Source organism: Ranitomeya imitator, chromosome 2, assembly GCF_032444005.1.
Source record: "Ranitomeya imitator isolate aRanImi1 chromosome 2, aRanImi1.pri, whole genome shotgun sequence".
Lineage (NCBI taxonomy): Eukaryota > Metazoa > Chordata > Amphibia > Anura > Dendrobatidae > Ranitomeya > Ranitomeya imitator.
The window spans coordinates 60,136,681-60,161,805 of NC_091283.1; the positions used below are offsets into that span (position 1 = coordinate 60,136,681).

The 25,125-nt window shown below is 50.5% G+C and overlaps 1 protein-coding gene across 1 annotated transcript in view; it reads left to right on the forward strand.

Moving 5' to 3' along the window:
- Positions 1-1,502: 1,502 nt before the first annotated feature.
- CLPTM1 (CLPTM1 regulator of GABA type A receptor forward trafficking) overlaps positions 1,503-25,125 on the forward strand; it is a 33,071-nt gene continuing 9,448 nt past the window's right edge. Inside the window, exons 1-12 of the mRNA XM_069746819.1 lie at positions 1,503-1,625; positions 18,811-18,932; positions 19,964-20,087; positions 20,179-20,337; positions 20,586-20,703; positions 20,823-20,908; positions 20,987-21,107; positions 21,695-21,939; positions 22,373-22,466; positions 22,555-22,745; positions 23,035-23,130; positions 24,065-24,200. Coding sequence (XP_069602920.1) covers positions 1,599-1,625; positions 18,811-18,932; positions 19,964-20,087; positions 20,179-20,337; positions 20,586-20,703; positions 20,823-20,908; positions 20,987-21,107; positions 21,695-21,939; positions 22,373-22,466; positions 22,555-22,745; positions 23,035-23,130; positions 24,065-24,200 — 1,519 coding nt within the window. The 5' untranslated portion in view covers positions 1,503-1,598. The remainder of the gene's footprint in view (positions 1,626-18,810; positions 18,933-19,963; positions 20,088-20,178; positions 20,338-20,585; positions 20,704-20,822; positions 20,909-20,986; positions 21,108-21,694; positions 21,940-22,372; positions 22,467-22,554; positions 22,746-23,034; positions 23,131-24,064; positions 24,201-25,125) is intronic.

Genomic DNA, 25,125 nt, shown 5'->3' on the forward strand with positions numbered 1-25,125 from the left:
ACGCGGTCACATAACGCAATGTGACCCTAGCCTAAGGAAGAACTGTATGCCAAATATAAAAAGTGTGTCTTCGAACAGACCTCTTCCTTTTCTTAGGTACTTCATCTCCGAAACTAGCCTGGAAATGGATCCTGAGAAGGTGTCTGCTGTCTTGAAGTGGCCTTATCCAGACAGTCTTAAAGCTATCCAGCAGCTTCTCACATTCGTGAATTACTAGCACCAGTTCATTCCGCATTTTTCCTCTCAGATTGCATCTATTTCTGCCCTGATTAACCCTAAGATTTTGACTCCAGAGGCGGAGAACACCTTTGTGTCTCTAAAACAGGATAGTCCTATTTGAGGACTGGCAGCTGGTCTACTGACATAAATACAAAAGCTTTATAGGTGTATATGGGCCTGTCTGGTTTGGATGAAGAGGCTTGAAGTCAGTCCGAAAATATTGTTTCATCCACAGATCGCGGAACTTAGATGCGTAAAGCCACCGATATCAAGATGCAACAAAAAAAACACTCCCCCGGTCCATCTGTACACATAAAGAAATCGTTCTCTTCTCAAACCCATGGATAATTGAGGAGGCACAGACTGAACGATGCAATAATTAATAGTGATCCCCTAGTTAGCCGTGTTCTGTATGATGCAGCACGAAGGCCGCAGTATCACACCTCCGAGCTGAGGAGCGACACGTGGCGATGCGGGGCGCAGAATGACTGCAGGTGGGCTTAGATCTAGAGACCACTGTAGAACCTGCGTCTCTGTGCCCGTCCAGAGCTTGTCGTAGGTCAGTGGGGGTCTCATAAAGACAGATTCTTTTGGAGCCAACGGTCTGAGTCCACCTGACCTTCCCACTGCGGACAATCCAGTGCAGTCCAGACCTGTAGATGCAGAAATGCAGATCTACGTGCATTGCAGAGGCTGACATGTCAATTTATAGCACAGGTTTCATCTCCGCGCTGTGGTCAGTCACACTGCTGCGGCCGTTCTATAAACCTCATTCACACTGCTGCTTCTGTAACACACAGAGTATTGTCCACAGGTAACAAGTCTGCGGTGTAGCCATCCACCTGGAGGAATGACCCCTCCAGGACTCGGTACCTTTTATCACCTCTCCATCATACAGCTATAAGGCATGAGGGCTTGTTTCTTGCAGGAAAAGTTACATTTTTTCAAGCTCCTTAACATTCCTATGAAGATAGTGAAGGAGTAATTAGTGTCGGCCACGTAACAAGCCAATAAGTGGGTGCTCCTCCTGTGCCAGGCACAGTCATATGAAAGTGCATTGCCCTACACAAATATGGCTGCGGCAGCCTTGCGTGCGTGCCCGAGGGAGGAGCCCCGCCAGCCTGCGATCATGTGCCAACGTGCCCAATACAGACATGGCGTCACGTCGAGCTGCCGCCTGCACTGCCCTCCTCAGACATGGCGTCCGCTGCTTCATGCGCCGGAAGATGCCAACAAGGTGACCCAGAAGCTGATTCTTCGCGTCGCCTTCTGATGACGCGCCGAGCTGCCATTGGTGGAGATTGCGGTAGTGTGTGCGACTGTGTTCCCGGCTGCTTCTCCCGAGATCCGGCGAGTGCAGTGACAGAGCAAAGAGCAAGATGGCGGCGCCGGGGGGAGAGACTCAGGTAAGTGAATGTATCCTGCGCCTCGGCCTGTAGACCGGAGGGGAGGGCGCGGCGCTGCGGGGGAGACCATGGGAACACGCAGGTGAAGGATCAGTGTGGAGCCCCCTCCCTCCAGCGCTGTGGTCCGGTCCATGCCCAGCACTGCCGCCTCCATCAGTTTCCTAATTCCTCCCAATGTCACCTGTGGTGCATGGGCAGCCCGAGCCAGGGACAGACGGGGCTGTGCGGCGACTCCTGCAGCACTGCGGACCACAACTCAGCAGGCACCAAGATGGCACCTTGTAAGGGGTAGTGCACAGAGAAGCCTTGTATCCGCAGGCTAGGTGGGGGAATGTCAGACTGCAGGACACGCCACCCATCATAGGCATGGGGACCCTCCCTCCACACCTTGATTATGAGCCCCGCATCCTGGTCAGCCGCAGGAAAGGGGACCCCCGCATCCTGGTCAGCCGCAGGAAAGGGGACCCCCGCATCCTGGTCAGCCGCAGGAAAGGGGACCCCCGCATCCCGGTCAGCCGTAGGAAAGGGGACCCGCGCATCCTGGTCAGCCGCAGGAAAGGGGACCCCCGCATCCCGGTCAGCCGCAGGAAAGGGGACCCCCGCATCCTGGTCAGCCGCAGGAAAGGGGACCCTCGCATCCCGGTCAGCCGCAGGAAAGGGGACCCCCCGCATCCCGGAAAGCCGCAGGAAAGGGGACCCCCGCATCCCGGTCAGCTGCAGGAAAGGGGACCCCCGCATCCCGGTCAGCCACAGGAATGGGGACCCCCCGCATCCCGGTCAGCCACAGGAAAGGGGACCCCCGCATCCCTGTCAGCCGCAGGAAAGGGGACCCCCGCATCCCGGTCAGCCGCAGGAAAGGGGACCCCCGCATCCCGGTCAGCCGCAGGAAAGGGGACCCCCGCATCCCGGTCAGCCGCAGGAAAGGGGACCCCCGCATCCCGGTCAGCCGCAGGAAAGGGGACCCCCGCATCCCGGTCAGCCACAGGAAAGGGGACCCCCGCATCCCTGTCAGCCGCAGGAAAGGGGTCCCCCGCATCCCGGTCAGCCGTAGGAAAGGGGACCCCCGCATCCTGGTCAGCCGCAGAATAGGGGACCCCCGCATCCTGGTCAGCCGCAGAATAGGGGACCCCCGCATCCTGGTCAGCCGCAGAATAGGGGACCCCCGCATCCTGGTCAGCCGCAGGAAAGGGGACCCCCGCATCCTGGTCAGCCGCAGGAAAGGGGACCCCCGCATCCTGGTCAGCCCCAGAAAGGGGACCCCCGCATCCTGGTCAGCCGCAGGAAAGGGGACCCCCGCATCCTGGTCAGCCGTAGGAAAGGGAACCCCCGCATCCTGGTCAGCCACAGGAAAGGGGACCCTCGCATCCTGGCCAGCCGCAGGAAAGGGGACCCCCGTACCCCCTGCAACTTCCAGGGCTGACTACCCCCCCTCCTTTTGCACCCCGCTTTTGGCGGGCACCCATAGAGAGAAAGTAGCAGCAAGCTTCAGAAGCTGACAGTCCTTTGTGGTATGTTATCTTCACGGATTCGGTGGAGCTGGACATTTTTGTTCATGTGGCCAGTTGACCTGATTGTCTCAACCTGGCTTCTCCAAATTTCTCCATGGGTCCAGGTGATGTGATTCTCCCATCCTCGCTTCTCTAAACATCTTGATCATCTTCACTTGATTCTGCGCAACCTGGCTTCTCCAAACGTCTCAACAAGTTCAGGGATGGTCAATGGAGCAGATCTGTATTTCTCCAGCTGGAGCCGTGGTCTCCTGAGCTGGCATCCTGTAGAATGTCTCAAATCTGTATTCCTCCGATTGGAGCCATGGTGCATTGACTACTCTTAGAACAGAGGCCGATTCCCCTTTTATAGTTCACAATTGTCCTTCAGTCCATCATCCACAAGTCAGGGGGAAGGTGGGATGAGGTTCCTTCATTGTTCGAATAATCAACCTGCATAGTTTGTCCTACACTCATCGCAGGTCAACAAGCTTCATGGACTAATACAATCGGTAACTACATAATAGCAAACATCGATTGTTCAACTACCCTGCGTCCTTGTCTTCCAAGGATAGCAGCACAATAAGTTGCAAAAAATATCAATTTGAGTCAACATTCAGGCTCACATGAACATTGGCCTGTGTCTGAAGAAAAATACGTCTGGCCTAATTAAGAATTGAGGCTGTGACGACACAACATTCAATATAGAATTGAGAGGATAGCCCCTCGTTTGCAGTGGAGTACATGATTGTGTCCAGTCCTCCTGAGACCAAGCCTCTCTGCTATCCTGTGTAGGCTGGCTTCAGATGGGCATAAAATTCTGTATATGGACTGCTATGCCCGGATTGAACACTGGTCTCACGACATGAACTTGCAGCCTCACAAATAGGACATGGGGTGTCTTGCCGTTTTGCAAAGGTGCATTGCGCCGTACTGTTTATTAATGGATTGTGCAGCATCTCTACCCTCTACACACACCTGCCATTCATGCATTCTTCCCAGACACGCTCTCATCGGTGAGGCACAAGTGAGCGTGCCGGTCAGCCTCTGTGTTGCTGTGGGAAGTAATTTGATCGACTGATCACCCGAGTTCTGGGCAATATGTTGTATGTAGGGGCAGCTGTAAACTGTTATATGTCATGGTGCTAAAAACTGTGCCGTACAGTCTACCCCTTCACAGAGCAACGCTGGGCAGCTTGGATTCCCCACCTCGGCTCTTATCAGGCGCTTTATGGAATTGCTATGCATGCAGCTTGCTGGCTCGGCTGAGCATACCCATTAACCACAGTGTTAATGTTTGTGTCTGGTCGGACCTTAATCAGGAATTTTTATTGCATTCACTTATTAACCAGTTCACAGGAGGATTCCTCCACATCTGGTCTTGATGAAATTAGTGGAGGTATGAACGCACACTCCCCCGGGATCTATGCAAAATGGCGCATGAAATAACTCCTTAAATATTTGGGTATCGCAAAGTCAAATTTGTGTATCATCTTCTACATTCTTAGTTAATGGGCGACTTGGTCGCCCAACACCAGGCTCTACATAGCATGGGCATTCATAAAGTGGTCATTCCAGTGGAGATCATGACGGGGTGATCCCCGAAACGTCTGACTAGCCGCGGCTCCACCGTACATAGCTGCTAATCATTACGGATTAGAAGAGCAATCTTTGTCCTTGTGAGTTAATCCATTTCAAAGGGGACTTACCCTTATAGCAGGATCGCTTTATCAGGCTGCTATTGTAAGCGGAACAACAACAACCCCCTACAAACTGGAGCATAAAGGGAACCAGAGTATCTTGTACCGAGCAAATACATTGTATTTAAGCAGAATAATTAAACAGAATAAGGGTACCGTCACACAGTGCAATTTTGATCGCTACGACGGCACGATTCGTGACGTTCGAGCGATATAGTTACGATATCGCAGTGTCTGACACGCTCCTGCGATCAGGGACCCCGCTGAGAATCGTACGTCGTAGCAGATCGTTTGAAACTTTCTTTCGTCGTCTAGTGTCCCGCTGTGGCGGCATGATCGCATGGTGTAACATATATCGTATACGATGTGCGCATAGTAACCAACGGCTTCTACATCGCACATACGTCATGAAATTATCGCTCCAGCGTCGTACATTGCAAAGTGTGACAGCAGTCTACGACGCTGGAGCGATATTGTTACGATGCTGGAGCGTCACGGATTGTACCGTCGTAGCGATCAAAATGCCACTGTGTGACGGTACCCTAACTCTGCCAAAGCAGGACTAATTAGGGATCCATACTAAAATCTGTATAAACGGCAGTACTCGTGCAGATGTCAAAAGGAGAAAAAAATATATAGACTCCAAGATTATGTATATACCGTACATTGTGGTAGAATTATAAATATATACAAAACCATATTAAAAGGCTATTTAAAGTTCGCAAGTTGCTCCATTGCACATAAGGTAGTACACTCAGGTAAGGTAGCAGGTGACAGCACATGGCGGTATGTGTGGCTATGTAAGAATAAAGTGCTTGAATTGCAGTACCACAAGTGGAATAAGGTGCATACAGTGGGCAAGTAATTACTGGTTTAGTGTGAGTGGAAGGATCCCAGCCTACCACCCCGACGCGCGTTTTGCTGTGTCTTCATCAGGAAATTTCCTGAGGAGGAAAAGCCAGCCTTTTATCTCCTCCTGTGCTGAAGCCAATTTGTCAATCATGCCACTGTGTATTATCCCAGTGAAATGCAGTGGTGAGCGGCGATGCTCCCTGATTTAGTCCACAAGAGCCTTCTATAAAGGTGTTAAGTTCAGATCCGGCGTCCCGTAGCTTAGCTTTCCGTACTCAAGACCATGATACCTGGACGTCTGAATTAAACCTAATTTGCAGATTGAAATATCTAGCCAAAGTGGCTGAGGTGCCGTTGACTAATGCATCTTTTGACCACAAGTGTTGTTAGTTTGTTTGTTTTTTGTTTTTTTATTTTTTTTTATTTCCAATCAATAGTTTGTATTAAAAGGGCCATAATTACTCATGCAATAGGCATTATTTTTGATCACATGGCCATCATTCACCTGGATTTTCGGATCTGGCCCGGAACACACCCCACCATTCTACTAAACTGCATCGAGATCATAAAAGCGTCTCTAGAATTTTACGCGGATTCCCGATGGCCATTAACCCCTTTACCCCCAAGGGTGGTTTGCACGTTAATGACCGGGCCAATTTTTACAATTCTGACCACTGTCCCTTTATGAGGTTATAACTCTGGAACGTTTCAACGGATCCCAGTGAATCCGACATTGTTTTCTCGAGACATATTGTACTTCATGACAATGGTAAAAATTCTTTGATAGTACCTTTTTTTATTATTATTATTATTATTATTATTATACATTTTTATAGCGCCATTTATTCCATGGCGCTTTACATGTGAATACGGGGCAAATATAGACAAATACATTAAACATGAGCAGATAACAAGGCACACGAGTACATAAGGAGGGAGGACCCTGCCCGCGAGGGCTCACAGTCTGCAGGGGGTGGGTGAGGATACACTAGGAGAGGGAAGAGCTGGCTGTGCGGCTGTTCAGTAGGTTGAGGATCACTGCAGGCTGTAGGCTTGTCGGAAGAGATGAGTCTTCAGGTTCTTTTTGAAGGTTTCTATGGTAGGCGCAAGTCTGATGTGTTGGGGTAGAGAGTTCCAGAGTATGGGGGAAGCACGGGAGAAGTCTTGGATGCGGTTATGGGAAGAAGAGATGAGAGGGGAGTAGAGAAGGAGGTCTTGGGAGGACCGGAGGTCGCGTGTAGGTAGGTACCGGGAGACCATGTCACAGATGTATGGAGTACCTGCGTTTATTTGTGAAAAAAACGGAAATTTGGCGAAAATTATGAAAATTTCGCAATTTTCCAACTTTGAATTTTTATGCAATTAAATCACAGAGATATGTCACACAAAATACTTAATAAGTAACATTTCCCACATACATCAGCACAATTTTGGAACCAAAATTTTTTTTTGTAAGGGAGTTATAAGGATGAAAAGTTGACCAGCAATTTCTCATTTCTACAACACCATTTTTTTTTAGGGACCACATCTCATTTGAAGTCATTTTGAGGGGTCTATATGATAGAAAATACCCAAGTGTGACACCATTCTAAAAACTACACCCCTCAAGGTGCTCAAAACCACATTCAAGAAGTTTATTAACCCTTCTGGTGCTTCACAGGAATTTTTTGAATGTTTAAATAAAAAAGAACATTTAACTTTTTTTCACAAAAAATTTAATTCAGCTCCAATTTGTTTTATTTTACCAAGGGTAACAGGAGAAAATGGACCCCAAGCATTGTTGTACAATTTGTCCTGAGTACGCCAATAACCCACATGTGGGGGTAAACCACTGTTTGGGCGCATGGCACAGCTCGGAAGCGAAGGAGCGCCATTTGACTTTTCAATGCAAAATTGACTGGAATTGAGATGGGATGCCATGTTTCGTTTGGAGAGCCCCTGATGTGCCTAAACATTGAAACCCCCCACAAGTGACACCATTTTGGAAAGTAGACCCCCTAAGGAACTTATCTAGAGGTGTGGTGAGCACTTTGACCCACCAAGTGCTTCACAGAAGTTTATAATGTAGAACCGTAAAAATAAAAAAATCATATTTTTTCACAAAAATTATCTTTTCGCCCCCAATATTTTATTTTTCCAAGGGCAAGAGAAGAAATTGGACCCCAACAGTTGTACAATTTGTCCTGAGTACGCTGATACCCCATATGTGGGGGTAAACCACTGTTTGGGCGGATGGGAGAGCTCGGAAGGGAAGGAGCGCCGTTTGACTTTTCAATGCAAAATTGACAGAAATTGAGATGGGACGCCATGTTGCGTTTGGAGAGCCACTGATGTGCCTAAACATTGAAACCCCCCACAAGTGACACCATTTTGGAAAGTAGACCCCCTAAGGCAGGGGTCCCCAACTCCAGTCCTCAAGGCCCACCAACATGTCATGTTTTCAAGATTTCCTTAGTCTTGCCCAGGTTATAATTGCATCACCTGTGCAATGCAAAGGAAATCCTGAAAACATGACCTGTTGGTGGGCCTTGAGGACTGGAGTTGGGGACCTCTGCCCTAAGGAACTTATCTAGAGGTGTGGTGAGAACTTTGACCCACCCAGTGCTTCACAGAAGTTTATAATGCAGAACCGTAAAAATAAAACAAATTTTTTCCCACAAAAATTATTTTTTAGCCCCCAGTTTTGTATTTTCCCGAGGGTAAGAGGAGAAATTCGACCCCAAAAGTTGTCCAATTTGTCCTGAGTGCGCTGATACCCCATATGTTGGGGGGAACCACCGTTTGGGTGCATGGGAGGGCTCGGAAGGGAAGGAGTGCCATTTGGAATGCAGACTTAGATGGAATGGTCTGCAGGCGTCACATTGCATTTGCAGAACCCCTAATGTACCTAAACAGTAGAAACCCCCCACAAGTGACCCCATATTGGAAACTAGGCCCCCAGGGAACTAATCTAGATGTGTTGTGAGAACTTTGAACCCCCAAGTGTTTCACTACAGTTTATAACGCAGAGCCGTAAAAATAAAAAATCTTTTTTTTCCCACAAAAATTATTTTTTAGCCCCCAGTTTTGTATTTTCCCAAGGGTAACAGGAGAAATTGGACCCCAACAGTTGTCCTATTTATCCTGAGTACGCTGATACCCCATATGTTGGGGTAAACCCCTGTTTGGGCACACGGGAGAGCTCGGAAGGGAAGGAGCACTGTTTTACTTTTTCAACACAGAATTGGCTGGAATTGAGATCGGACGCCATGTCGAGTTTGGAGAGCCCCTGATGTGCCTAAACAGTGGAAACCCCCCAATTATATCTGAAACCCTAATCCAAACACACCCCTAACCCTAATCCCAACGGTAACCCTAACCACACCTCTAACCCTGACACACACCTAACCCTAATCCCAACCCTATTCCCAACTGTAAATGTAATCTAAACCCTAACTGTAACTTTAGCCCCAACCCAAACTGTAGCCCTAGCCCTAACCCTAGCCCTAACCCTAATGTTAAAATGGAAATAAATACATTTTTTTAATTTTTCCCTAACTAAGGGGGTGATGAAGGGGGGTTTGATTTACTTTTATAGTGGGTTTTTTAGCGGATTTTTATGATTGGCAGCCGTCACACACTGAAAGACGCTTTTTATTGCAAAAAATATTTTTTGCGTTACCACATTTTGAGAGCTATAATTTTTCCATATTTTGGTCCACGGAGTCATGTGAGGTCTTGTTTTTTGCGGGACGAGTTGACGTTTTTATTGGTAACATTTTCGGGCACGTGACATTTTTTGATCGCTTTTTATTCCGATTTTTGTGAGGCAGAATGACCAAAAACCAGCTATTCATGAATTTCTTTTGGGGGAGGCGTTTATACCGTTCCGCGTTTGGTAAAATTGATAAATCAGTTTTATTCTTCGGGTCAGTACGATTACAGCGACACCTCATTTATATCATTTTTTTATGTTTTGGCGCTTTTATACGATAAAAACTATTTTATAGAAAAAATAATTATTTTTGCATCGCTTTATTCTCAGGACTATAACTTTTTTATTTTTTTGCTGATGATGCTGTATGGCGGCTCGTTTTTTGCGGGACAAGATGACGCTTTCAGCGGTACCATGGTTATTTATATCTGTCCTTTTGATCATGTGTTATTCCACTTTTTGTTCGGCGGTATGATAATAAAGCGTTGTTTTTTGCCTTGTTTTTTTTTTTTTTTCTTACGGTGTTTACTGAAGGGGTTAACTAGTGGGCCAGATTTATAGGTCGGGCCGTTACGGACGCGGCGATACTAAATATATGTACTTTTATTGTTTTTTTTTTAATTTATTTATTTAGATAAAGAAATGTATTTATGGGAATATTTTTTTTTTTTTTTTCATTATTTAGGAATATTTTTTTTATTTTTTTTACACATTTGGAAAAAATTTTTTTTAACTTTGTCCCAGGGGGGGACATCACAGATCGGTGATCTGACAGTGTGCACAGCACACTTAGAGCATTACAGCCTTCACAGTGCCTGCTCTGAGCAGGCGCTGTGAAGCCACCTCCCTCCCTGAAGGACCCGGATCCACGGCCATCTTGGATCCGTGTCTGGAGCAGGCAGGGAGGGAGGTAAGACCCTCGCAGCAACGCGATCACATCGCGTTGCTGCGGGGGGCTCAGGGAAGCCCGCAGGGAGCCCCCTCCCTGCGCGATGCTTCCCTGCACCGCCGGCACATCGCGATCATCTTTGATCGCGGTGTGCCAGGGGTTAATGTGCCGGGGGTGGTCCGGGACCGCTCCTGGCACATAGTGCCGGATGTCAGCTGCGATAGGCAGCTGACACCCGGCCGCGATCGGCCGCGCTCCCCCCGTGAGCGCCGCCGATCGCGCTGGACGTACTATCCCGTCCGTGGTCATAGGGGCCCACCCCACCTCGACGGGATAGTACGTCCGATGTCAGAAAGGGGTTAAAACTTCCTAATTTCTATCCAGATTGCATTTATGCTGTTAAAAAGATATCCAGCTCCTAATAATCATGTCCGGGCTTCTCTACTGGTGTTCGTACAGCTCGAATAAGCAACACCCCGAGGAAGTGTCATCCAGCGCATAGTCTTACACATGAAGATTCTCATTGAGAGAATAATTAGCTGGGTAGAAAGGTAAAATAAGCAATTGTAAGTACACAGTGCTATATAATATGATGACTGCAATATATTAAGAGGGGAAAAACTTTGTTGGGAAGAGTGATTCTTTAACCCCCTTCAAGACCTTGCCCTTTTTCAGTTTTGCGTTTTTGTTTTTCACTCCCCTCCTTCCCGGAGCCATAACTTTTTTTTATTTTTCCATCAATATGGCCATGTGAGGGGTTGTTTTTTGCAGAACGAGTTGTACTTTTGAAAGTCATCATTGGTTTTACCATGTCGTGTACTAGAAACCGGGAAATAAATTCCAAGTGCGATGATATTGCCAAAAAAGTGCAATCCCACACTTGTTTTTTGTTTGGCTTTTTTGCTAGGTTCACTAAATGCTAAAACTGACCTGCCGTTCTGATTCTCCAGGTCAGTACGAGTTCATAGACACCAAACATGTCTAGGTTACGTTTTATTTGAGTGGTGAAAAAAAAATTCCAAACTTTGCTTAAAAAAAAAAAAAGCGCAATTTTCCAATACCCGTAGCGTCTCCATTTTTCGTGATCTGGGGTCAGGTGAGGGCTTATTTTTTGCGTGCCGAGCTGACGTTTTTAATGATACCATTTTGGTACAGATACGTTCTTTTGATCGCCCGTTATTACATTTTAATGCAATGTCGCAGCGACCAAAACAAACGTAATTCTGGCGTTTCAAATTTTTTTCTTGCTACGCCGTTTAGGCTACTTTCACACTAGCGTCGGACTCGGCCCGTCGCAGTGCGTCGGGCCGAGGTTCTGACGCTAGCAGTGAAACTGCAGCACAACGGGGGCAGCGGATGCATTTTTCCTGCGCATCCGCTGTCCCATTGTAAGGTGCGGGGAGGTGGGGTTGGAGTTCCGGCCGCACATGTGCGGTCGGAAAAAGCGGTCCGTCGGCAGCAAAAATCGTTACATGTAACGTTTTTTTGCTCCCGGCGGTCTGCCACAACACGGCGCAACCGTCGCAGGACTGTTGCAAAGTGTGTCAATGCGTTGCAATGCGTCGCTAATGTTAATCTATGGGGCAAAAATGCATCCTGCAAAAAATTTTGCAGGATGCGTTTTTTCCCCTAAACGATGCATTGCGACGTATTGCAAAAAACGCCAGTGTGAAAGTAGCCTTAGCGATCAAGTTAATCCTTTTTTTTTATTGATAGAGCGGACGCTTCTGAACGCGGCAATACCAAATATGTGTAGGTTTATTTATTTTTTTATTTTTTTTCATTTTGAATTTGGTGAAAGGGGGTCATTTAAACTTTTATATATTTATTTCATATTTTTTAAAACTTTTTTTTTTTTTTTTTTTTTTTTACTTTTGCCATGCTTCAATAGTCTCCATGGGAGGCTAGAAGCTGGCATAGCCTGATCAGCTCTGCTACATAGGAGCGAAGCTCAGATCGCCCCTATGTAGTAGATTTACTGCATTTCTATGAGCACCGACCACAGGGTGGCGCTCACAGCAAGCCGCCATCAGCAACCATAGAGGTCTCAAGGAGACCTCATGTTGTCTTGCCGATGCATCGCTGACCCCTGATCATGTGATGGGGGGCGGCGATGCACTGTCCTTTTATTTTGGGCTCATTGTGTCACCATGGGTGCCCGGACTAGCCTGAATTCGGGGTGGTATTACATAAATTCTTGCACAATTAGTTAAGAAATCAGGAAACTGGAATCCCCGGTTTTTATTCTGAGTGATGTTGTAACTTCTGACAGGAGGCAGATGATGGTTTCTGGAGTCCTTGTGTTTTCGGGACAATGTTCTCTGGAAATACACAGGATACTATGCAAGAACTGAGTTTACATTCTCTTCCACTCAAAAGAGGTGGTCGGTCTAAATCCCGAGGAGGCGGACCTGGATTCCTAGTGATTAATATTTTAGGTGCTGTGGAAAGTGTGTAGGATGACCGTGCCGTGGTGGGAGTTGTAGTTTTGCAGCGTCTGCCAAGTTGCAGGTTGGACAGGGCCATCAGAAAATGGCCGTAGTGGAGAACTTGTAAGATCTGACGGGACAAAAACTTGAGTCGTTGTCAAGAACCGCATATATCACCTTGCCTCAGGTTTTCAGATTTCTTTCGTTTTTGTGTAAATTTCTGTCATCCCGACTTACTGGTGTGTTAAGTTGTCTAAATCCCTTGTGAGATGTTGTGATAATGGAGGCTTCGGTCTGGAGGCTTCCTCCCCATTTGGAGGCTTCGGTCTGGAGGCTTCCTCCCCGTCTGGAAGCTTCCTCCCCATCTGGAGGCTTCGGTCTGGAGGCTTTCTCCCCGTCTTGAGGCTTCGGTCTGGAGGCTTCCTCCCCGTCTGGAGGCTTCGGTCTGGAGGCTTCCTCCCCGTCTGGAGGCTTCGGTCTGGAGGCTTCCTCCCCGTCTGGAGGCTTCGGTCTGGAGGCTTCCTCCCCGTCTGGAGGCTTCGGTCTGGAGGCTTCCTCCCCGTCTGGAGGCTTCGGTCTGGAGGCTTCCTCCCCGTCTGGAGGCTTCGGTCTGGAGGCTTCCTCCCCGTCTGGAGGCTTCGGTCTGGAGGCTTCCTCCCCGTCTGGAGGCTTCGGTCTGGAGGCTTCCTCCCCGTCTGGAGGCTTCGGTCTGGAGGCTTTCTCCCCGTCTGGAGGCTTCGATCTGGAGGCTTTCTCCCCGTCTGGAGGCTTCGGTCTGGAGGCTTCCTCCCCGTCTGGAGGCTTCCTCCCCGTCTGGAGGCTTCCTCCCCGTCTGGAGGCTTCGGTCTGGAGGCTTCCTCCCCGTCTGGAGGCTTCGGTATGGAGGCTTCCTCCCTGTCTGGAGGCTTCGGTCTGGAGGCTTCCTCCCCGTCTGGAGACTTCGGTCTGGAGGCTTTCTCCCCGTCTGGAGGCTTCCTCCCCGTCTGGAGGCTTTGGTCTGGAGGCTTCCTCCCCGTCTGGAGGCTTCGGTCTGGAGGCGTCCTCCCCGTCTGGAGGCGTCCTCCCCGTCTGGAGGCGTCCTCCCCGTCTGGAGGCGTCCTCCCCGTCTGGAGGCGTCCTCCCCGTCTGGAGGCGTCCTCCCCGTCTGGAGGCGTCCTCCCCGTCTGGAGGCGTCCTCCCCGTCTGGAGGCGTCCTCCCCGTCTGGAGGCGTCCTCCCCGTCTGGAGGCGTCCTCCCCGTCTGGAGGCGTCCTCCCCGTCTGGAGGCGTCCTCCCCGTCTGGAGGCGTCCTCCCCGTCTGGAGGCGTCCTCCCCGTCTGGAGGCGTCCTCCCCGTCTGGAGGCGTCCTCCCCGTCTGGAGGCGTCCTCCCCGTCTGGAGGCGTCCTCCCCGTCTGGAGGCGTCCTCCCCGTCTGGAGGCGTCCTCCCCGTCTGGAGGCGTCCTCCCCGTCTGGAGGCGTCCTCCCCGTCTGGAGGCGTCCTCCCCGTCTGGAGGCGTCCTCCCCGTCTGGAGGCGTCCTCCCCGTCTGGAGGCGTCCTCCCCGTCTGGAGGCGTCCTCCCCGTCTGGAGGCGTCCTCCCCGTCTGGAGGCGTCCTCCCCGTCTGGAGGCGTCCTCCCCGTCTGGAGGCGTCCTCCCCGTCTGGAGGCGTCCTCCCCGTCTGGAGGCGTCCTCCCCGTCTGGAGGCGTCCTCCCCGTCTGGAGGCGTCCTCCCCGTCTGGAGGCGTCCTCCCCGTCTGGAGGCGTCCTCCCCGTCTGGAGGCGTCCTCCCCGTCTGGAGGCGTCCTCCCCGTCTGGAGGCGTCCTCCCCGTCTGGAGGCGTCCTCCCCGTCTGGAGGCGTCCTCCCCGTCTGGAGGCGTCCTCCCCGTCTGGAGGCGTCCTCCCCGTCTGGAGGCGTCCTCCCCGTCTGGAGGCGTCCTCCCCGTCTGGAGGCGTCCTCCCCGTCTGGAGGCGTCCTCCCCGTCTGGAGGCGTCCTCCCCGTCTGGAGGCGTCCTCCCCGTCTGGAGGCGTCCTCCCCGTCTGGAGGCGTCCTCCCCGTCTGGAGGCGTCCTCCCCGTCTGGAGGCGTCCTCCCCGTCTGGAGGCGTCCTCCCCGTCTGGAGGCGTCCTCCCCGTCTGGAGGCGTCCTCCCCGTCTGGAGGCGTCCTCCCCGTCTGGAGGCGTCCTCCCCGTCTGGAGGCGTCCTCCCCGTCTGGAGGCGTCCTCCCCGTCTGGAGGCGTCCTCCCCGTCTGGAGGCGTCCTCCCCGTCTGGAGGCGTCCTCCCCGTCTGGAGGCGTCCTCCCCGTCTGGAGGCTTCGGTCTGGAGGCTTCCTCCCCGTCTGGAGGCTTCGGTCTGGAGGCTTCCTCCCCGTCTGGAGGCTTCGGTCTGGAGGCTTCCTCCCCGTCTGGAGGCTTCGGTCTGGAGGCTTCCTCCCCGTCTGGAGGCTTCGGTCTGGAGGCGTCCTCCCCGTCTGGAGGCGTCCTCCCCGTCTGGAGGCTTTGGTCTAGAGCCTTCGGTCTGGAAGCTTCCTCCCCGTCTGGAGGCTTTGGTCTAGAGCCTTCGGTCTGGAGGCGTCCTCCCCGTCTGGAGGCTTCCTCCCCGTCTGGAGGCTTTGGTCTAGAGCCTTCGGTCTGGAAGCTTCCTCCCCGTCTGGAGGCTTTGGTCTAGAGCCTTCGGTCTGGAGGCGTCCTCCCCGTCTGGAGGCTTCGGTCTGGAGGCGTCCTCCCCGTCTGGAGGCTTCGGTCTGGAGGCGTCCTCCCCGTCTGGAGGCGTCCTCCCCGTCTGGAGGCGTCCTCCCCGTCTGGAGGCGTCCTCCCCGTCTGGAGGCGTCCTCCCCGTCTGGCGGCTTCGGTCTGGAGGCTTCCTCCCCGTCTGGAGGCGTCCTCCACGTCTGGAGGCTTCGGTCTGGAGGCGTCCTCCCCGTCTGGAGGCGTCCTCCCCGTCTGGAGGCTTCCTCCCCGTCTGGAGGCTTTGGTCTAGAGCCTTCCGTCTGGAGGCGTCCTCCCCGTCTGGAGGCTTCGGTCTGGAGGCTTCCTCCCCGTCTGGAGGCTTCCTCCCCGTCTGGAGGCTTTGGTCTAGAGCCTTCGGTCTGGAGGCGTCCTCCCCGTCTGGAGGCTTCGGTCTGGAGGCGTCCTCCCGGTCTGGAGGCGTCCTCCCGGTCTGGAGGCGTCCTCCCCGTCTGGAGGCGTCCTCCCCGTCTGGAGGCGTCCTCCCCGTCTGGAGGCGTCCTCCCCGTCTGGAGGCGTCCTCCCCGTCTGGAGGCGTCCTCCCCGTCTGGAGGCGTCCTCCCCGTCTGGAGGCGTCCTCCCCGTCTGGAGGCGTCCTCCCCGTCTGGAGGCGTCCTCCCCGTCTGGAGGCGTCCTCCCCGTCTGGAGGCGTCCTCCCCGTCTGGAGGCGTCCTCCCCGTCTGGAGGCGTCCTCCCCGTCTGGAGGCGTCCTCCCCGTCTGGAGGCGTCCTCCCCGTCTGGAGGCGTCCTCCCCGTCTGGAGGCGTCTGGAGGCGTCCTCCACGTCTGGAGGCGTCCTCCACGTCTGGAGGCGTCCTCCACGTCTGGAGGCGTCCTCCACGTCTGGAGGCGTCCTCCCCGTCTGGAGGCGTCCTCCCCGTCTGGAGGCGTCCTCCCCGTCTGGAGGCGTCCTCCCCGTCTGGAGGCGTCCTCCCCGTCTGGAGGCGTCCTCCCCGTCTGGAGGCTTCCTCCCCGTCTGGAGGCTTTGGTCTAGAGCCTTCGGTCTGGAGGCTTCCTCCCCGTCTGGAGGCTTCCTCCCCGTCTGGAGGCTTCCTCCCCGTCTGGAGGCTTCCTCCCCGTCTGGAGGCTTTGGTCTAGAGCCTTCGGTCTGGAGGCGTCCTCCCCGTCTGGAGGCGTCCTCCCCGTCTGGAGGCTTCCTCCCCGTCTGGAGGCTTCCTCCCCGTCTGGAGGCTTCCTCCCCGTCTGGAGGCTTCCTCCCCGTCTGGAGGCTTCCTCCCCGTCTGGAGGCTTCCTCCCCGTCTGGAGGCGTCCTCCCCGTCTGGAGGCGTCCTCCACGTCTGGAGGCTTCGGTCTGGAGGCTTGCTCCCCGTCTGGAGGCTTGCTCCCCGTCTGGAGGCTTGCTCCCCGTCTGGAGGCTTGCTCCCCGTCTGGAGGCTTGCTCCCCGTCTGGAGGCTTGCTCCCCGTCTGGAGGCTTGCTCCCCGTCTGGAGGCTTGCTCCCCGTCTGGAGGCTTGCTCCCCGTCTGGAGGCTTGCTCCCCGTCTGGAGGCTTGCTCCCCGTCTGGAGGCTTGCTCCCCGTCTGGAGGCGTCCTCCCCGTCTGGAGGCGTCCTCCCCGTCTGGAGGCGTCCTCCCCGTCTGGAGGCTTCCTCCCCGTCTGGAGGCTTTGGTCTAGAGCCTTCGGTCTGGAGGCGTCCTCCCCGTCTGGAGGCTTCCTCCCCGTCTGGAGGCGTCCTCCCCGTCTGGAGGCGTCCTCCCCGTCTGGAGGCTTCCTCCCCGTCTGGAGGCGTCCTCCCCGTCTGGAGGCTTTGGTCTAGAGCCTTCGGTCTGGAGGCGTCCTCCCCGTCTGGAGGCTTCCTCCCCGTCTGGAGGCTTTGATCTAGAGCCTTCGGTCTGGAAGCTTCCTCCCCGTCTGGAGGTGTTTCCAGCTCCGGTGTGATGGAGGCCGCTTTAACTCCCAATTATGGCTAGATGTTGGGGTTTTTTTTTGCGATGTTTTACTATTTGTTTTCAGACTCGTGACCCCGTATGCCCTGGTGTTTGTGGTGTCAGCAGGTATTTTTTTTTCTATGTGGTGAAAACATTTCTTTTGTGTGTGTACAATACAAGGAAATCAGCGATTCAGGAGTCTGGTGGCAGAATGTAGTCAGGTCGTGTTTAGCTGGAAACGTGTCGTGCTTTTCGTAGAGATGACAGTGGAGATTTCGACAAGCCAAATACTGCGGATCATTGGGTCACATTCAACACCGTCTCATGACCCAGTATACATCCATATTGGATGTATGGAGATACATTGCAAATAATTACAATTTTTAATTTATATGGAATAAAAGTTACATTTTAATTACACATTTCCCTTTTCTCTTAACCCCTTAGTGATGGAGCCAAATTTTTGAAATCTGACCAGTGTCACTTTGTTGTAATAACTCTGCAACGCTTCAACAAAGCCCAGTGATTTTGAGATTGTTTTTTCGTGACACATTACACTTTCTGATAATGGTAAATTTAGGTCAATATGTTTTGTGTTTATTTATAAAAAATATCAAAAATTTGAGAAAAATGTTAAAAAATTAGCAATTTTCTAAATTTGAATGATTATCCCTATAATCCAGATGGTCATACCACAGCAAACCATTAATAAATAACATTTTCCACATGTCGGCTTTACATCAGCATCATTTGTAAAATGTTATTTTATTTTGTTAGCATTTTAGGAGGATAAAAATGTAGCAGCAATTTTTCATTTTTTCAAGGACATTTACTAATTTTTTTTTTTTTTTAGGGACTTATCCATGTTTGAAGTGACTTTAGGGGTCTCATATATTGGGAAACCCCCAAATGTGATACCATTTTAAAAACAGCACCCCTAAACATATTGAAAACTGCAGTCAGGTAGCTTATTAACTCTTCAGGTGCTTTACAGGAATTAATGCAAAGTGGCATGATAGGAATGAAAATGTGTATTTATCTCTAACTTCTGAACAGATTACTACAGCCATCAGACTCTAATCGAGTACCGGACCCCCGGATAGCTCACAAGTACCTGTGCTTGGACAGCCACCTTAATGTCACCGGTGTTAGGGTCCGGGTATATTCCCCGTGTACGCTGCAATCCCCCACGGACCGTGCAGACTGTTACTGACGGATTGTAGCATACAGCTGCTTAACCCTTACTGCACGAGCTGATTCTGCACCGCACCTGATGGAGTCACATGGCCTATTAAAGGGGTGCTGCCCCCGAATGAAGTAAAGTACTCCCCATTGTAAAATGAAAATGGCCTACCCTCCTAGGGGATAGAAATAGGGGATTTCTATTTTACAAGGGGGACTACTATATTTAAAAAAAGAAAAAAAGTGTCCGGTTAGTGGCCACGTTCCGCAAGTGGGGAAATAATACATTCCGTCGCTCCTCATCTTGATTTTTACATTGATCTGATTACTGAAGATTAACTTTGTTTTGTGCTTTTGCAGACCAGCATCAATGGCTCTGTCGGGACCGAAGCAGCCATCGCTCCTGACCAACAGAATGCTCAACCGCAGCAACAGCCGCCCCCGCCTAATGCATGGCAGGTGATCAAAGGTGTCCTCTTCAGGTCAGTGGTCTCTCCGTACCCCCACCGTATAACGCTGCAGATGTATCGTGTGCCCATCACCAGGTGCTGCACTCAGGCATTGGGGCCACAGAATGCGTCACACACGGGTCTGGGCCGTCTATTGGGTCCTAGTATTAAAATTGGGCCCCTCTTTATTTAGAGTATGTCGCCCTTTTGATTTGATAATGGAAATTCATTAATAAGACCACTTTCTATGTATTGATCCCTCTGGATCTGACCCCGTTTTCATTACATATCCATAATTCCCATAATTCGCTAACTGGTTTCCAATCTGTGAAGAATAGAGCGCAGCTTTATCCGCTCCCCAGTATATGGTGCTTTGCAGGGTGCACTTTGTTGTATTACCCATGTGTGACCAACAGGTGGCACTATTGAGCCAAGGGTGAACTGATTATATAGCAATAAGCCATTTCTACTGGCCGAGTCACATAAAGCCTGGCGAGCACGTGCCTAAAGTGACTGCAAGAGCATATTGCAATAGGTCATTGGAGAGCGTGCAAAGCGATTCAGACGGGGGTCCAGCGAACCTCCTCTTGCCTGCCGGCAGCCATGATTCTTGTTTTGATTAGCAACCCTGATGCGTAACGGCACAAAATGACATTGCCAGGCCGACTAATCAAAAGAGGGGTCTGGATGGTGACGGGTTGGAGGTGGTTCACTGGGCTCCTGTCCGGCAACCACAGATTACGGTCGTGACCCCTGTACTGAGTCCTGAGAATGGATTTGCACCGATATCACATCAGTGGTTTTGCCAAGGGTCAGACCCTCATAGAGGTAAATGGGAGCGCTCCCCACCATTCAATGCCACACTCCAATCAGCTGATGGGCCAGGGGGCTCAGAGCTGGACTCCCACCCGTCTGATAATCATACAGATGGGTCATTCATTTTGAGAACCTTCTATAATAATGAGATGAGAGCTTCTTCCGTTTGGGGAGAGTCACTGACACAGGAATCTGTCTGACGTCTTCATTTCCCCGAATATGTCATCTTGACTTTTCTCCTATTACAGGATCTTTATCATTTGGGCCATCAGCAGCTGGTTCCGCAGAGGATCAGCTCCCCAGGACCAAAACACATCGGCTGGGGCCCCGCGACCCCCCAGCCGCAATCTCTTTCCTAAAGACACTTTAATGGTACGGTTGTATTGTTGCTAGTACTATCCGGCTGAATTGCACCGCCGGGCGAGTTGCCACTCACAACGTCGCTCATCTTGTTTTTCTGCAGGACCTCTATGTATTCCTTTCGGAGAGCGAGCACTTCACGGAGTTCAACTCTTCCACGGCTCTCTTCTGGGAGCAGCGAGATTTGGTCTACGGGGACTGGAGCAGCGGTGAAAATGGAGACGGCTGCTACGATCAGTACTCTGAAATCAGTATTCCTGAGGTGAGGGGTCGCATACAGCTCAGTTGGCAGAAAAATAAATTGGGCCGACTGTGATGACATATAATGGTTTCCTATGGTGTCACACTGCGACAATCACACGTTTCCAAATATGTTGGATATTCTGATTCGTTGGTTGCAGTTCACTTGTCATAGACTTCAGTGCAAGTCACGTGCAACTGTGCTATAAGTGCGACGTGCCTGCAAGAGCGGGACTCCTGCAATAATTGCATTTTATGTCTTGGTCTTAGGGAGTCCAGAACAATGGCACCTTCTATATTCATGTATACCTGAGCAAGAGTGGCTTCCACCCGGATCCCAGCCGGAAGGCCGTACACCGGAGGCTGGCCACTGTTTATACATCTCGTAGTAAGGATCACATCTTTTTTAGTATGGTCCATCCCTCGCCATATTATCCCGTGTATTTCCCCGTCCACCCCTCTCTTTCTCACTCTTTGCTGTCTCTCGTTGCCCCTTTTTTCTCGCAGTGCTTAATAAATACAAACGCAAGCGATTCCTCAAGACCAAAAACCTCTTGACGGGAGAAACAGAAGTTGATCCGGAGATAATAAAGGTGGGCGTCCGTATATCCAAGTAGCTGCGTCACGCTGACTGTATATGGAGAGACGCTCACTCCGTCCTCTTATTTCAGAGAGCAGAGGACTTCGGCCCTATAGAGATCATCTCCCACTGGCACCCTAATTTAACCATTAATATCGTGGATGACCACACTCCGTGGGTGCAAGGCAGCGTCCCACCTCCTCTCGACCAATGTAAGTGGCGTGCAGACGTCTCCTCTGGCTGTTACGGTGTGTATTGGCCGGAAACTGGCCCATGGAACATGGCCGTGTAGGTTGTGTCAGAGAAGTCATTTGTAATGGACTTGGAAGTTATTATTTTGGTTGATATGTGCAGAAGTTATTTGTACAGGGACCAAAAGAACTATTTCCATCTCGGTAAGTGATCATATCGCCAGGGGTCCAACCTCTAGGACCACACAATCCTGATGATGAAGCATGGCGCTGTGCTGTCAACTTTTTTCCCTGGCCGTGTGTCTGTGCAAGAAAATGGTGGTTGGTAATACCCCTGTGTAGAGGAGCAGTGCCATCACCCCTTCGTTCTCAGGATCAGTTTAGGTCCCAGAGGTAAAACCCCAAAGGATTGCATGTCTTAATGAAGAGCCATGACTTCCTGAGATAGGAATCCATCTTGATGGAGTTTGCATTAGTTTGTAGCGGTAGTAATCAATATATGACTAGGAAAGTCCTACTGACTGTAATGGAGATTGACTGCACAAAAACGAGTGCCCGCTTCCCTGCTGGCACCCCCCGTTCTACAACCAGTTCTGTCTCTTCCTCAGATGTGAAGTTTGATGCGGTCAGCGGCGACTACTATCCCATCGTGTACTTCAATGACTACTGGAACCTACAGAAGGACTACATGCCAGTCAATGCCAGTGTGACAAGCTTGCCCTTGCGACTGTCATTTTGTCCTCTGTCCCTGTGGCGGTGGCAGCTTTATGCAGCTCAGAGCTCTCGTAGCCCCTGGAGTTTTCTCGGAGAAGACATGTACGAGCAGTCTGATGAGGAGCAGGACTCCATTAAGGTGGGGGCATTTTCTCTGCCAAAAAAAAAAATGTGCATCGTGTATGTTATCTTGAAATGACGCAATCATCAATACGGGGCTCGATCTGTCAGAGAAAATCATGTATCGTCCTCAGCTCCTTCTGCATCTGTCGTCGACCATCGTCGGCTGCCTCTATATTTCCCATGGACGGTGTGCATTGGTGGCAATAAGTGTCCCGTATCTGGACTCCATATCTGATGTTGTTTCAACTGCAGAAACTCTACAGGAGCAGACTTGGGCTTAACTGATTCTCTAGGGGGCAAATGATCCATCATCTTTGATGCTGCATCTCCCTCTCTTTTTTATAAATTTGGACTTTGGCTCAGTAATCATTATAAATCACTGAGCAAAATAAAGTGAGGGCACAGTGGGTTGAGTGACCAACAATTAAATGTGTATTTGGTCTTTCCAGGTGGCTCTTTTGGAGACAAACCCCTACCTCCTCGCTCTCACCATCACAGTCTCCATTGTACACAGCATCTTCGAGTTTTTGGCTTTCAAGAACGGTGAGCTTTTCCTATCTGACAACGTCTGAGAAGATGCTACATGACGCTTCTTGTTTGTGCCATGACTTCATTTGTGTTTCCCCCTCAGATATCCAGTTCTGGAATAGCCGTCAGTCTCTGGAGGGGCTCTCTGTCAGATCCGTCATCTTTGGGGTCTTTCAGTCCCTTGTGGTCTTGCTTTATATCTTGGACAATGAGACCAACTTTGTGGTGCAGGTCAGCGTGGGCATTGGTCTGCTGATTGATTTCTGGAAGATTACCAAGGTTATGGATGTGAAGGTAAGGGGTCACCGCTAGGTGTCACATTGGGTTTACTAATGAGAAGCCGCACTGGCAGATGGTCGACGTAAGTAGCAGGAGGATTACTGTGACCATAGACTACTTGCGTAGCTGCGGGACCAGGGCCTTACATTCCTAAAAAGAAAGAAACGTAAATGTTTTGCTCTTTTCTAGTATGTAATAAAGCTTAATTGTTATTCCAGCATTAGGTGGGTATTTGCTCTGTGGAAATGGCCCTTTACCATTTTTAACCTTCGATTTTTTTTTTTTTTTTTTTTTTGCTTTGCAGTTGGACAGAGAGAATAAAGTGGCCGGTATCTTCCCCAGAGTGACGGTGAAGGACAAGTCCACGTATGTAGAGTCGGCTACAAAGGTGTACGACGATGTAAGTTTTGCTTTCTTGAAATTACTTAGGATATGTAACCATGATGAGGAACAGCGTGTTAATGCAGCGTCAAACTCGCAGCGTCCAAATGTCACAGAATAGAGGATGGGATCTCTAGAAATTCCATGTCCACTATGCGTGCCTCTGCAGATCACCGGCGGAGACTGACATGGGGCGCGTCTATCAAAACCAGAGCATGTCAATTTGTCTTGCAGAGAAGCTAGTCTCCACAACAGTTATGATATCGATAAAAATGTATTGAATGCGGTAAATCCGCACGGTTCAGTGATCACATGCGGATTTAGCTGCGCACAATATAAGCAATGCCTTGTTACTGATCGTGGACACCCAGCTTTAGGCTATGTGCATACGCTGCGGAATGGTGTGCGTTTTTTTCCGCACTGATTTTGGTAAATCCGCAGGTAAACCGCACTGCGGAATTACCACAGATTTACCACAGTGTTTGTGCGGATTCCACCTGCGGATTCCTATAGAGGAGCAGGTGTAAACCTCTGTGGAATCCGCACAAAGAATGTAAACCGCTTCGTTTCCGCGCTTTTTTTTCCGCAGCATGTGCACTGCGGATTTTTTTTTCCATAGGTTTACATGGTACTGTACACCTCATGGAAAACTGCTGCGAAAATCCGCAGCGTCAAAACCGCAGCGTGTGCACATAGCCTTATAATACTTGCCGTACTGCCAGGTTTCTCCTGATCACTAGTTGCCCATCAGGGCAGATACTTGTTGTCAAAGGACCCGATTAACAAGGCGATTATTACAATAGATCGAAAGGAGAAAGTATGATCTGCATGTAGGGAAGCACAGAGGACGACGGAGATATTCACTCATATTCATGATTCTGTGAATTGCATAGAATTGAGTACATCGTCCTCTGACCCTGGGGATTAACCTTCTTTATGATTCCTGTGCACAGATGGCTTTCCGATACCTGTCCTGGATCCTCTTCCCATTGCTAGGATGTTACGCCGTATACAGCTTGCTGTACATGGAGCACAAGGGCTGGTATTCCTGGGTACTGAGCATGTTATATGGCTTCCTCCTCACATTCGGTAAGAATCGGCAGAATTCAAGTTGTGAACGGTTCATGCACTGTATTTGGGGAGGATTTTCTACAAAATACAGTACCAGCTAAGTGCACGAGACTTTAACAACTCTACACATCGCGGACATTTTCGTTGCCTATTTTTAAGTCCACAACACGTCAATTATTATTTGTGTAGATTCAGCACAGCAATGCAAAAGTGGAATTCTTTTCTCTCTGTCGTCCTGAAAATGACCTTTTAGTATTAAGACTTTTAAGTCTGTCATACAGTGTCCAGGTCCGGAGAGATGTTTTCCCACAGGCGTGTCCAGTTCATTCCTGATTGCGTGTCTGTGTAGATTGATTCTTGTTTGTAGTGTTTGCATGGTTTCGCCAATATAGCTGCCCCCGGGGCACCTCGTCCATTGTATCATATACGTCACATTGGAGGATGGACATGAGAAGAAATCCAGGATCTTATAGTTCTGATTTGTTTGGTATGTGGACTATATTTGTTGGTAATATTCGGGGACACGTTTTGCATTTTTTATTGTTACAGGGGAATGTGCCAGTCACTTATGGTGAGGAGAGGACACTTCTGACGAGGAGATTCCTTAAGTTAGGGGGCTGTTTATAGGAGAGAAGTGGCAGTTCTGGGAATATGTCTTTCAGTCTGTGGTCTCTGTGGAATATGGGTTGGAGATCAGCACCAATCTTCCTAAGGATGCTCATGTGGGGGGTTGTATGTGACCTCTAGAGACGCCCTGTTGTTCTCCTCTCTGTCTGTAATCCAGGAGGCTTCTCGGGATCCTTGTAGCTCTGTGGATCTGTTCATCTATGACCAGTGGTTTGGATCCTTGTTGTAGGAATGTATTCCTCGGTGATCGCAGCTGTAGTTCCCGGTCTTTACTGTCTGAACAGATCCGAATATGCCTCAGAGCCTGACGGTAGAT